General features: G+C 35.9%; 1 protein-coding gene across 1 annotated transcript; it reads left to right on the forward strand.

The window, feature by feature from the left end:
• Positions 1-367: 367 nt before the first annotated feature.
• LOC113348916 (farnesyl pyrophosphate synthase 1-like) lies at positions 368-5,958 on the forward strand. The gene is made up of 12 exons (XM_026592824.1): positions 368-752; positions 1,542-1,566; positions 1,755-1,867; positions 1,981-2,067; positions 2,232-2,348; positions 2,437-2,525; positions 3,226-3,277; positions 3,820-3,915; positions 4,004-4,048; positions 5,202-5,291; positions 5,379-5,450; positions 5,630-5,958. Exons 1-12 carry the CDS (start codon positions 489-491, stop codon positions 5,756-5,758), a joined length of 1,179 nt encoding a protein of 392 aa, XP_026448609.1. The 5' UTR covers positions 368-488; the 3' UTR covers positions 5,759-5,958.
• The last annotated feature ends 7,075 nt before the right edge of the window (positions 5,959-13,033 follow it).

Genomic DNA, 13,033 nt, shown 5'->3' on the forward strand with positions numbered 1-13,033 from the left:
AAACATGGAATCTTGGAACCAAAATGTGGGAACATGCAATCCCAAATTTCAATAGTCAAATTGTATTAAGCAATTCTATGGGTATTAATACCCTCGTATATTTTCCTCATAGTTTCTTTGATAAATACATGCTTCAAAAATGAAAATAAAATAAAAATCTACGAGGCAATCTAGATTTCCAGAAAAGATTGCATGGGAACTGATGATTCAGCCACTCAGGTACTCATACTGAACCTTACAATGGGCAGACTTTTGTGCCACCAAAACTTCGCTCAAAAATTATACCGGTCTCTAATGTTCAGGCCCCCGTGCCCAAATCTACAGACCTTTAGGCCATTTATCGGTCCTGGAAACGTGCTAGTAGTTCCTAGTTCTGCATCAAGGGAGCCTTGGAACACAAATTTACAAGCTGTAGTCGCCAAATGGAAAAGGAGAAAAAGTGAAAAACCCTTTCATAGGATTTAAGAAGTTTCCAAAACTAGACAGCGATGAGATTAAATGGTGGTTTCCTAAATTCTGCTCATGCACACCTAAACAAATCATCATTTATTTCTACCTCCATCTTTCACCCTTCTCCTCCTCCTTCTTCTTCTTGCTTTCACTCGGCAATGGCGAATTCGAATGGATCAACAACTACTACTAGTGGTGATCTTAAGCCTAAATTCTTAAAGGTTTACTATGACCTCAAATCTGATCTCCTTCAAGATCCTTCTTATGAATTTACTGATGATGCTCGCAATTGGGTCGACAAGGTAAATCATCATTATGATCCTGCATCAGATTTTTTTTTTTCCTTTCAATTTTGGATGATTCAATTTTTTTTTTTTTGTAAGGTTTTGTTTTAGAAGTGATTTTCGTTAGTAGTCAAGGTTTTGTTGGTATTTTTCTTTGGGAAAAAACAAATTAGTTTATTTTAAATATATTGCTTTTTGTTATGGCAAGGCTCGAGGGAAAGATGTGAGGAATCAAGAAAACCTACTGATTGAACTTCAAAGACATGGTTGGAATCGGATTATCATGATTTTTGTCAGAATAATTAGAAAGAGAAAGAATGTTGAAATTGTAGTGTTTAGGAATTTTGTATATGAGGATTAGATAGTTATAGTTAGGTTTAAGTTTATACATGCGAACATTTTAGCATTGGCGCTTCTCTACTGACATGGTGTTAAAGCAAAATAATGGCTTACTATTAGAATTGTCATATGACTCCATGGTAATATTAACAATTTGAATCGTTTTGATTGTTGTACTTAGTATTTGTGATAAGCTCATTTTTGTAATAATGTGTGCCGAAGCCATTCTTGCAAATCTTAAGGCCGGCAAAACCTTGTTGGGTGACTGGTGTAACTGGAAATACTGGTTCATGAACATAAACATTTTTGGAAATGTTAATGCTTCTTGAAATATAAAGTTTCTCTTTGTAGTGTTGTTGTTTCACGACTTACTTTTAATTATCATCTTCGAGCATTTACGTTTTAAACCATTTCATGGTATTTAGCCCCGCTGTATTCTGATCATGCTCATGCTTGTTTTATTTTCAGATGCTGGACTACAATGTGCCTGGAGGTGCAGTAGACAATTGTTTTTCTTGCATCTATTATTTATACATTATGAAAAAAATCTAGGTTGTGCCTCATGGTCTTCATGTTTCTAAGTTCGTCTCCAAGTTAGTTGAGACTAAGTGAAACACAGAACTACCACATCAGGGAAGTTGTCTTGTCTTAATATCGCGTCTTACATTCTAATTTCTACAGGGAAAGTGAATCGAGGGCTCTCTGTGGTCGATAGTTACAGATTGCTGAAAGGAGATGAACTGTCCGAAGAAGAAATATTCCTTTCATCTACTCTTGGTTGGTGCATTGAATGGGTATTACTATGGAGTGGACATATGCGTTTCTAACTTATCTAAATAATTATTATCTTTAGATCATTTGATAAATTATTGATTCGTTAAACCTTTCTTCTTGTAAATGCATACAGCTTCAGGCATGCTTTCTTGTCCTTGATGATATCATGGATGGCGCTCACACACGTCGAGGTCAACCTTGTTGGTTCAGAGTGGAGAAGGTCTATTTCAACCATGTTCAACAATTCTACTGATCTGTTGTATATCCTCTGTAGCAGGCAGCCATTACTCATGCCATGTTAATTAGTAGGAAATTATATGACCAATATTACTCTTTTTTGGCTGGAGAGCTTAATAGCACGTATTAATTGTTCATTGTACATAGGTTGGTATGATAGCTGTGAATGATGGGCTTCTACTTCGGAATCACATTCCCAGGATTCTCAAGAAGTACTTCAGACGGAAAGTTTACTATGTGGATCTGCTGGAGTTGTTTAACGAGGTGCTTGGTATTGCATTAAGTAATTAATAGATTTAATTTTGATTCAACATCTCCATGAATGGTGTATATAATTTTGGATGGATAACAGGTTGAATACCAAACAGCTTCAGGACAGATGGTAGATTTGATTACCACAATAGAAGGGGAGAAAGATCTATCGAAGTATACATTGCCAGTGTAAGTAGAAAGATAAAGTGTTTATGAAGGAATAGCTTTTGGTAGAAGAGCCTGCGCATAAATGTTTCTAGACATGTGTTCCATAGACTCCTTATTCACTTATGTCTAGTTGTATACTGCTGCGTTCTGTTTATTGATCTTCGACTCAAGATAGTAGATGGTATACACATTTCTTCCGTAATGATATTAGTTAATCTTCCTTTCGTAGGATGGCATGATCACGATATTTACTTGGTCACACTGATCGTAGCAAAGTTCTGTGAGTGTGTTCAAACATTCTGTACGGAGTTATACTCTTGTCCCTGACTGTGTAAGCATAGGTCATGGTTAAATAGTCAAAAACTATTAGAAGGAAGACAGAGAAAATTTGAATCGCTGTAAATTGTAAAGTATTATAATATGCTAGTACCAATGAAGTCTTTATACTTTGTCTCTTCAAATTAGTCGCTATAAGTTGATAATTTTGTCCCATTTGCATATGAGCCTTGGCAAATGGTAAGTGGATCATGTCTTGTGCTGTACGTTATCGTTTAATGGCTACCATGTTAATGGTTAGAGGCTGGCATGTTGCAGGAATTTCATTGATTATGATAAATAGTTTGTCTGAGAATCATGTGTCGCCTTGCAAGTATTATTTGTGTCGTAATATGAGAATGATTTTATCTAAACTTATCTATGAAACTGTATTTTCTTGATGCAGCCACCGTCACATTGTTCAGTACAAAACTGCATATTACTCATTTTATCTACCGGTGAGTTGAACTGTCATTTTGTGCAAGCCTTCTCCTATTGCTTTTGTTCTCAATGGGATGCCATGCCTCCTTTGGAAGAATTTTTTGATAGCATGTCGCCAGTAGTTGTTTCTTATTGCTGTATGACTTACTGGAATCACCTAAAGCCAGGAAAGTCTCTTGTTGTTTTCTTCATTAGGGAAAAGCACGAGTCTTTGTCTGGCCTGCATGAAATCTAAATTGCTTTCGGTGCTTTAGTCTTTATGAGTTTTGAAAAAAACTTCCATGTTATTCATCTTTTGTTGTATGAAATAACAACAGTTGATATAGGTTTCTGATAAATGCTTTAGGATCTTCAATGAATAATATGCGGTCACCCTTAGAATGGCTGGGCCTACACTAAAGCTATGAAAACAGGATTTGCAAGATACATGCTTGAAGCATCAGGAAGAACCTTCAGTGGTGTCTTATAATGTATTATGAAGCCTGGAGAGCAAGATTTTTCACCTCAAAGGTTGCAGTGAATCTGGCCTTCTAATTTCTCTTATATTGTTGGGTCACAGGTTGCGTGTGCATTGCTGTTGTCAGGTGAGAATTTGGAGGATCATATAAACGTGAAGAATATTCTCGTTGAAATGGGAACCTACTTCCAAGTACAGGTGATTTCTCTATACATGCAATAAAGATCAATATGTCCAATCTTCCTTTCACCTCCTACTATCAGTGAATCAAAATTTTCATTTGTAGGATGATTATCTAGATTGCTTCGGGACTCCTGAAGTGATTGGTAAGGTATGTCACTGAATTCGTCTTCTTTAATATACTACCCAATAATCAAACCCGAGAAGATGTTTACTTTTTATTTTCATCTGCTTTTGACATGAGGTCAACCAGCCTCACCAGTCACCATGTGATCTGTGTGGATGAGTTAACTAGTTCACTAGGATGGAGTTTCTAACATTCTCACTGATTCCCCCGGTGGTTTGTTATCTCAACTTAAACTTGAATTCCATAAAAAAAGAGAGGATAATTTTCAAAGTATCTTTACAGTCAAACCTCGATAAATGAATGTTCGATAAATGAATAACCTCGCCAAATGAATAATTTTCTCTGGTCCCTACTTGGACCAAAGTGATAAATGAATAACCTCGATTAATGCATTAATGAATAAAAAAAAATTAAATCCTTAAAGGCCCTATAAAAATATAAATGAATAATCACTAAATTTCCATATAAAAAAATATATATAAGAATAAAACAAAATACATAATCAGTAAATTTTAAATAAAAATATATGTAGAACTAAACTCAAAAAAATTTCATATATGGTTAAATGATTTTTTTTTTCCACCCAAACCAAAATGCATCGCAGCCTTAATTTTATGCAATGCTTGCACAATTTCTGGAATATTTTGCCCGTGTTGTATCAAGAATTTTTTAAAAGTGACCATCGCTTGAAAGACATCTTGAGATGAAATATTTAGTACGACGCTACTATCGTCTGGTTTAGTATCATTCTCGTCATCCATTATTGACTCAATAATTTCTCCGTTTGTTGGATATTCGATAACTGCATCATTCTCGCTAGGATAGTTTAAAACATGTTCGACATCCATCAAATTTCTATAACGTAAATAAAAAATGACACCAGTTAATCCTTGGATATCTTCTTCTAATTGACCATTTTCTAGTTCTGGAACATCTGTATCTTCAAACCAAATCTTACAATGACGGAAACAGTTTGTAATTGTTTTTTCCCTATAGCTACATTTGTACATCTTCTCTTATATAATTTAACTTCTTAATTACGAAAATATTGTCTAAATGAATAAATACTCATTTATCGATAAATAAATAACCCCGCTAAACGAATATTTTTTCTTGATCCTGAGGTCATTCATTTATCGAGGTTTGACTGTATTATGTGTTGTTTTTGGACAACCAGATTGGAACAGATATTGAAGATTTCAAGTGCTCATGGTTGGTTGTGCAAGCGCTTGAACGTGTTAATGATGAGCAAAAGAAGATACTATACGTAAGAGACCTCTTCTTTTTTATATTTTGTTGTAAATCGATGTTTGACCGTCTTCTATTAGTACTCATTATGAATTTCTTTTTCCAGGAGAACTATGGAAAGGCAGATTCAGCTTGTGTTGAAAAAGTGAAAAGACTTTATAAAGATCTAGATCTTGAGGTTGGAATTCTCTCCCTTCTTATTTTTACTTTATGTAAGAACTTCAATTTAAATGTTGATTATGTTGTTATCTTATGTCAGCTATCCAGTATACGTGTATAAGCCTGGCTTTTGGCAGTTCTCATTCATTTCCTTGTATTTTTCATTTTCTTAATGTTTCTTCTACACTACTCTTATAGGGGGTATTTGCTGAGTACGAGCGGAACAGCTATGAAAAGCTCATCTCCTCCATAGAAGCTCACCCGAGCAAAGCTGTTCAGGCAGTTCTGAAGTCTTTCTTAGTGAAGATATACAAGCGTCAGAAGTAGGAAACACGAGCATTTTGACATTCAAAAGATGAATAAGAAATGACAAAAGTAAAATGATTTATTTTCCTTATCATGAATAAGAAATGGCAAAACCATTTTGATATACGCCGTGTAACCGTGTTAGCTTATCTGTTGGTGTAAAGTGGCTTTTCCAATGCTATTTTGTTCTTCCAAAAAAATTCCCAATTTTAAACTTTCATCTAAATTTATAATAGTCAAATTGCTAGTCATTTCTACCTGTGACATCTCTCAAATGCACTGATCAACCATATGGTTTTCTTCCACAAGGAAATTTGAACGGCTCTGGGGATAGCCGCGCTTCAAGTCAGTAATGAAAGAATTACTTCATCCGGTTTTTTTTTTGACGCAAGAAAGAGCAAATGTTATTAAGGAAAACAGTAGGCACTCATCGAGAGAATGATAGCCACTGATGTAAAGCTACAAAATAAAACCAAGGCATGAGAGCCTGGCTAACAAGGAAAGAAGAAAAAACAATAAGTTACAAGATAACAGCATGCCAATTGTTAAGAACCATCTCCAATGAGTAGTTCATGAACACTCCATCCTTCAAAAACCAATTGTAAAGCAGCATCTTAGTATCATCAATCATCTTTTCAATAGAGTGATACTTCCGTTGAAAAAATCTTATGTTTCTTTCCAACCATATATTCCACTAAATAGCAAATGGAATGAGATTCCAATTTTTCCATTTTTTAGCTTTCTTCTTCCTCTTCTGCTTCCATTCCTATAAAGTGTTCTTTACACAATCATTAGGAATCCACTGAATCTTGTAACAATCCAAAAAGTAATGCCACAATTTCCTTGTAAAATCATAACGCAAGAAAATGTGGTTATTTGATTCAGCAGCTTTCTTGCAGAATAAACATCCATTCACAATGATAGTGTTCCTCAACTTATCCATAGTAGGAGCAGCATTATAACAAAAAGACCAGGTGAAAAAAGAAACTTTCATAGGCACTTTATGATTCCAAACAATATTGAAAGAAAAGGAGTACCTTGTGAACTGTCCAAAGAAGAATAACATCCTGAAACTGAGAAAGTGTCTTCATTTCTCCAAATCCTTACATCATCACCAGTAATTAATGAGTCTGGCTCAGGGATAAGATTCAACACCTGCATCAGATCATTTAGCTCCAACTCAGTCATATCTCTAGATAAGTTCAGAGTCCAAGTACTAAAACCATTATAAGTAGAAACCACTTCAGACAGGGTATAATCTTTGCTTCTGCATATTCTGTAGATATTTGGAAACATCTCTTTTAAAGCTACACCATTGCACCACAAATCTTTCCAGAACAAACATCTGTTGCCACTGTTAACTTGAGTGATTGAGTTCGAAATAACCAAATCCTTACATTTTAAAATACCTGCCCATAAACTCTTATTAACTCACTTGTTAGAATCATTAGGGAATAAAGCCATTGGATTGCCATCAAATTTCTGATTCACCACTTTCCTCCAAAGAGCATCTTTATCCTTACCATATCTCCATATCCACTTAGCATGAAGAGCCTTGTTCATAATGCTAAGTTTCTTGATACCTACACCACCATTCTCTTTTGAAGTATTAACTCTATCCCATCCAACCCAACCTCTTTTCTTGACTGTTTTAGAGCCTCTCCAAATAAAGTGTCTCATAATCCTCGCCATTTCCTTTTCAACAGATTTTGGCAACTGAAAAAGAGAAAGATAATATATAGGAAGACTAGAAAGCACAGTGTTAACTAAAATGATTCTACCACCTTTAGATATGTACTTTCTCTGCCAGCCACTTAACTTCTTTTGAAATCTTTGAATAATGACTTCCCAAACAGAGTAAGCCTTGGATTTACTACCCAAAGGAATGCCCAAGTATTTAATAGGGAAGCTAACACATGAGCAACCAAAAAGCTCAGGACAAGCATTTGCATTTTGAGTCTCCCCCACAGGTACTACTGCACTCTTTTTAAAATTTACTCTAAGCCCAGAAATAAGCTCAAAAGCAAATAAGATATTTTTCAGATTTGAAATTTGCTCAGTACTGTCATCAATGAAAACTATTAGATCATCAGCAAACTGCAGGTGACTGATTGCTGTACCTTGTGGAACAGGTTTGAATCCAGCAATAAGATCCATTGAAGCATCTTTTTTAATCATGAGAGAAAGAACTTCATCCACCATAATGAACAAAAATGGAGAAATAGGGTCCCCCTGCCTAACACCCTTCCCACTTTTAAACAAGCTTGAAGCTTGACCATTAATAGCCATAGAAAACCTCACAGAGGATAAGCACCAATGAATCCAGTTCCTCCACACATTACCAAAACCAAATCTTTGCATTGTAACATCTAAACACTTCCAATTGAGGTTATCAAAAGCTTTTTCAAGATCCACTTTAACTACCATCCCTGGAATTTGAGATCTTTCTCTAGCATCAATGAGTTCAGCTGCAATTAGAATCCCATCAGTTATTTGTCTGCCATCCACAAAAGCTCCTTGAAACTCAGTGATCAAAGAAGGTAAAACTACCTTAAGCCTGTTAGCCAGTAATTTTGAGATGATCTTGTATACATCCACAATGAGACTAATTGGCCTATATTGGTTCATACAAACAACTCCATCACATTTAGGAATGAGAATAATGTTTGTGCAATTTAACCTCCAGTCCAAGAAACCAAGCCTCTCAAACTCCTTGATCACTTTCATTAAGTCAATTTTTATAATATCCCATACTTCCTTGAAGAACTCCATTGTATAGCCATCTGGCCCTGGAGATTTGTTAGAACCAAAATTCCAAATAAAAGCTTTGACTTCTTCTTCACTAAAAGGTTTTTCAAGCATAATACTCTGCTGCACTGAAAGAGAAGGCATTTCCAAGTCATCAAAGTTAGGTCTGTATTGAATATGGTCTTTAAACAATTTTTCATAATAATTCTTAGCTTCCCCATTTATCTGCTCCTTGTCATAAGAAAAATTACCATCTATTACAAGAGAATTAATGCTATTGGATTTCTGTCTATAAGAAGCATTCTTATGAAAGAACTTAGAGTTCCTTTCTCCATCAGCAATCCATTGTCCTTTAGCTCTAGCATGCCATTTACTGGCCAGGTTTAAAGAAGCAGATTTGTGTTTAATTCTTGAAACTTCTCTATCTAAATAGTCTTATGGAGATAAGATATTCATTTCTTCAAGAGAATCATACACATCAATGAGGTTTTCCAACCCGTTAACTTCAGCTTGAATGGATCTATAAGTCTCTCCCCCCCATTTCTTAATAAGAAATTTGAGACCTTGTAGCTTTTTTGCAAAGACAAAGCTTGGTTTACCCAAGAAAGATAAGGCATTCCACCAAATTTTCATATTATCAAGAAAATGAGGATGAGTTAGGTAGAAATTATCAAACTTGAAAGAATGTTTAGAAGTTGTACCAGCATTACAATTGAGCACGATCGGGGCATGATCTGAAATTGGTCTCTTCATTCTGTATTGGACCAAGTTAGGACAATGCTCTTCCCAGTCTGAGGAGCAAACAAATCTGTCAAGCCTACACAAAAGAGGTGGATTTTGTGAATTTGTCCATGTGAATATTCCTCCAGCCATTTATAAATCCATTAGGTCACAAGAATATTACATCTTCCGTTTCACTTTAGGGAAACTTAGGCGCAGGCCCCAAAAAAATAATATTCTTATTGTCATGCCCAAGATTAATTTTTATTTCCGTGACACCCATAATTATATGAAATTTTGAAAAATGTAAGCATAACGGGTTATGCAGGGGTATAATTGGCAACGCAACTTAGATATAACATATATAAAAATCCGAGCCTTGGAATTCTACAAATTTTATATCGTTGGAAATCTTTTTAAGAGAGCTACGCAACGAGTACATACAAGAATATCAAATTTTTGTTTTTCACGAAAAAATCGGAGGTGAACATCATTTTTTAGGCGAAATTTTCGAAAACTTGATACATAACCGTTATGCAGCTACCAACAAAGATGCATAACACATTCTGCAGACGCATAACGAATTATGCAACCATTTTCTCCACTGCATAACAAAGTTATGTAGCCATTGTATTAGTGCCTACATAAAAAATTGATGCATAATGCATCTATTTTCTCGATGCATGAAAGATTGTGCAACAATTTTCCCGATGCATAACCTATTATGCAGCCATATTTTCGGATGCATAGCAGGTTATGCATTTATTTTCGTGACTGCATAACATTTAATGCAGATATTACTGTAGGTGCATGACAAGTTATGTAGTCTTTGTTTTTGTTCGTTTTAGTAGTGACAAAAAGTTGTTGCATAATGTGTTGTGCAACCGTTTCCTGAACTGCATAACAAGTTATGCAACAAATTTTGTAAATGCATAATAGGTGATGCATCCATTTTCATAACTGCATAACAAATTATTCAACCATTATGACCAACAACAATACCGATACATCTGTAGCTTCGACTCCTCGAACTTATCTCATCATTATCCTTCATCTGTAGCTTCCGAATTCCTTGATAACATCAGCCCAGAGGCCGACGAAAAAGACACGCTTAAGCAAAGACGTGATAATATAATACGATTGGACCTAGATCTACGTAAGAAAAACAAAAAAAAATCTAAAAATCTATGATACGCCCTCACCTTAGGAGTTCATACTTCATAGTTCGTAACCTCACATAATGGGTCCAACGATGCATCAAAATGTTGAAGCTTGACATCCATAGATGGTGCCCACGTGCATGCCCACCCATTACATGCTGTCGAAACAGGTTAAGTGAAAAGGATGTACTCGTAATTTTGTCGCTCACTATCTTTTTCTTTTAATGTATAATTTCTCGTAACTCACGATCCATGGCTCCATCTTCTCTATTTAGTTTAAAGTACAGACGAAAAAATCTTTTTAGATGTTAACTTATCGATGGATTTAAAGAAGTATGAAGTGAAGAGATAACTGGTTACGGTTAGTTGGCTTGCATGATTTGAAGAGCTCTATTTTTTTTTTGTTAATGGCATATTTGAACTCACAAATTTACCTCCTTTACATACTAGAACACCGTTGTCACAGTATGGAGTGCCGACCGAAAAAACACACACGAAATAACGATGCATAGCGCGTTATCCATCCTCAAAATGTTATTTCTGAGGCATAACCAAATTAGTGGATGCATGAATCAAAATACGACGGTAAAAAGTGTTATACATTCTTTTTGGTGGCTGTGTAATTCGTTACGCTTTTCTTTTTGGAAAGATATTTTTACGCATATACTACCTCCGTTTTAGAAAAATAGATATTCTCACGGTTATATTTTTGACTAGAATAGGCCAAATTAAAAAAGCGATACTTTCGGCCCGTTTCAGAAAAAGTGATACTTTTGCCCCGTTTCATAAAAAGTGGTACTTTTGCCCTGTTTCAGAAAAGTGATACTTTCGTTCCGTTTCATAAAAAGTGATACTTTTGCCCCGTTTCATAAAAAGTGATACTTTCGTTCCGTTTCATAAAAAGTGATACTTTCGTCCCGTTTCAGAAAGAGTGATACTTTTTCCCCTTTTCACAAAAAGTGATACTTTCGCCCCGTTTCAGAAAAAATGATACTTTCGCCCCGTTTCAAAAAAAGTGATACTTTCGTTCTGTTTCAGAAAAAGTGATACTTTCGCTCCGTTTCAGAAAAAGTGATACTTTCGCCCCGTTTCAGAAAAAATGATACTTTCGCCCCGTTTCAGAAAAAGTGATACTTTCGTCCCGTTTCAGAAAAAGTGATACTTTCTCCCCGTTTCAGAAAAAGTTTTACATTCGCGTCGCTTCAGAAAAAGTGACACTTTCGCTCCGTTTCAGAAAAAATGACCCGTTTCGAAAAAATATGATACTTTCGCTCCGAGTTACAATAATTGGATATTTAAATAGTTATAGTAATTGGATTAAAAGGAAGAGACAATTTTGTCTAGTGAAAAAGCAACCAAATAAAATTATGTCACGGGAATCTTTCAGTAATATTCCTTCCCAATCTTTTTATCAAATTGAATATTTGTGTTACCCTTCATTTTACAAAAAAGTGGCCATAAAAGAGACTCCCTTCTTCAGGCCCTCCGATCGATCGGCCCAAATATTTGCAGTATTTTCGCTTCCGGTAAGTACCCTTCACTAAAGATTTTTGTTAGAGGGAGAGCAAAAAGCGATCGGAGGAGAGTAAAAGTCGTGGTCGACTCATTGAATAGGAACTATCCAATATCGTTTTCTAACTCGGACCAAACTACCCGTTATATGATAGGCCCACGACCAAACGAGAGATCATCGTTCTAACCTTGTTGTTAATGAATAGCTATCTAATGACCTAACTAACGGCGAAGCCTGATAATGGGTTTGATGTTTCTGCCATTAATAGTCTCTGTGAACACAAAGATCAATGTCATCTGAGTATTCACAAATAATGCGCGCAGACTCATGACAATACAGTAAATAAGCTGCGCCTGAGGGGAATGGATTGGTTATGTCGAATCCTTGACTCAGAGTTCTAATACTCTTCCTCGTCTCATCAACTACAATCATTGTTCTTAGCTCATACAATAAGATAAATAGTGGATGAAGTATAAAATGTACGAACATGATATACCATAAGTATCGAATTGAACATATAAAGTATAAATGCATGAATATAGATGAAACGATTAACTTATATGATTCATCACTCAGATCTCTGTCTGCGGGTTTGGGTTTTTCATTATATGTATGAAGGTTACAGAAATAGTCGAATGACTTTGAGATCAACATAAGCCTGCGTAGCAGGAGGAACTTCACTTACACTTTCTCTCTCTCTCTCTCTCTCTCTCTCCTATTCTCCTCTCAATGTTTTTCGGCCCCCTCTTCACTTGGGAGAGAGGGGTATTTATAGGGAGGTTACGTGGGGTCCAATTCTGAAGCCCGTTATAATCTTATCCTCTTGTGTTTTGTGCCACTCACGCAGAAGTCTTCGTGTTCTCGGCTGCATCTGCGTGTTCTGTCTGGATACGCAGTATTATCTGCGCTTCCTATACAAGCTGACTGACACGTATGCTGTTTGAGGGTATTTAATGCGGATAGTTGAGATGTCTGTCCGCGGTAGACAGCTGTCCTCTGCCCCTGTCTTGTCTGCGTCAGTCTGACTATCCCCAGCCGTAGATCTTAGATCTTTCTAGGGATAGGATAAAGTGACTCTTGGCTGTCCACGCGTGATATCATATCTTGATGCCCTTAGCCGCATGTCCTCCACGTTTGTCTTTGTGGGCACGTGGA

The sequence above is a fragment of the Papaver somniferum genome, chromosome 2 (assembly GCF_003573695.1).
Source record: "Papaver somniferum cultivar HN1 chromosome 2, ASM357369v1, whole genome shotgun sequence".
Classification (NCBI taxonomy): domain Eukaryota; kingdom Viridiplantae; phylum Streptophyta; class Magnoliopsida; order Ranunculales; family Papaveraceae; genus Papaver; species Papaver somniferum.

Bases quoted from the DNA above. Each gene is read 5' to 3' on its own strand.
- LOC113348916 (XM_026592824.1), top strand. From the start codon at position 489: ATGAGATTAAATGGTGGTTTCCTAAATTCTGCTCATGCACACCTAAAC. The intron at 2,349-2,436 runs GTGCTTGGTATT...GATGGATAACAG, and splicing joins TGCTGGAGTTGTTTAACGAG to GTTGAATACCAAACAGCTTC. The intron at 2,526-3,225 runs GTAAGTAGAAAG...TTCTTGATGCAG, and splicing joins TCGAAGTATACATTGCCAGT to CCACCGTCACATTGTTCAGT.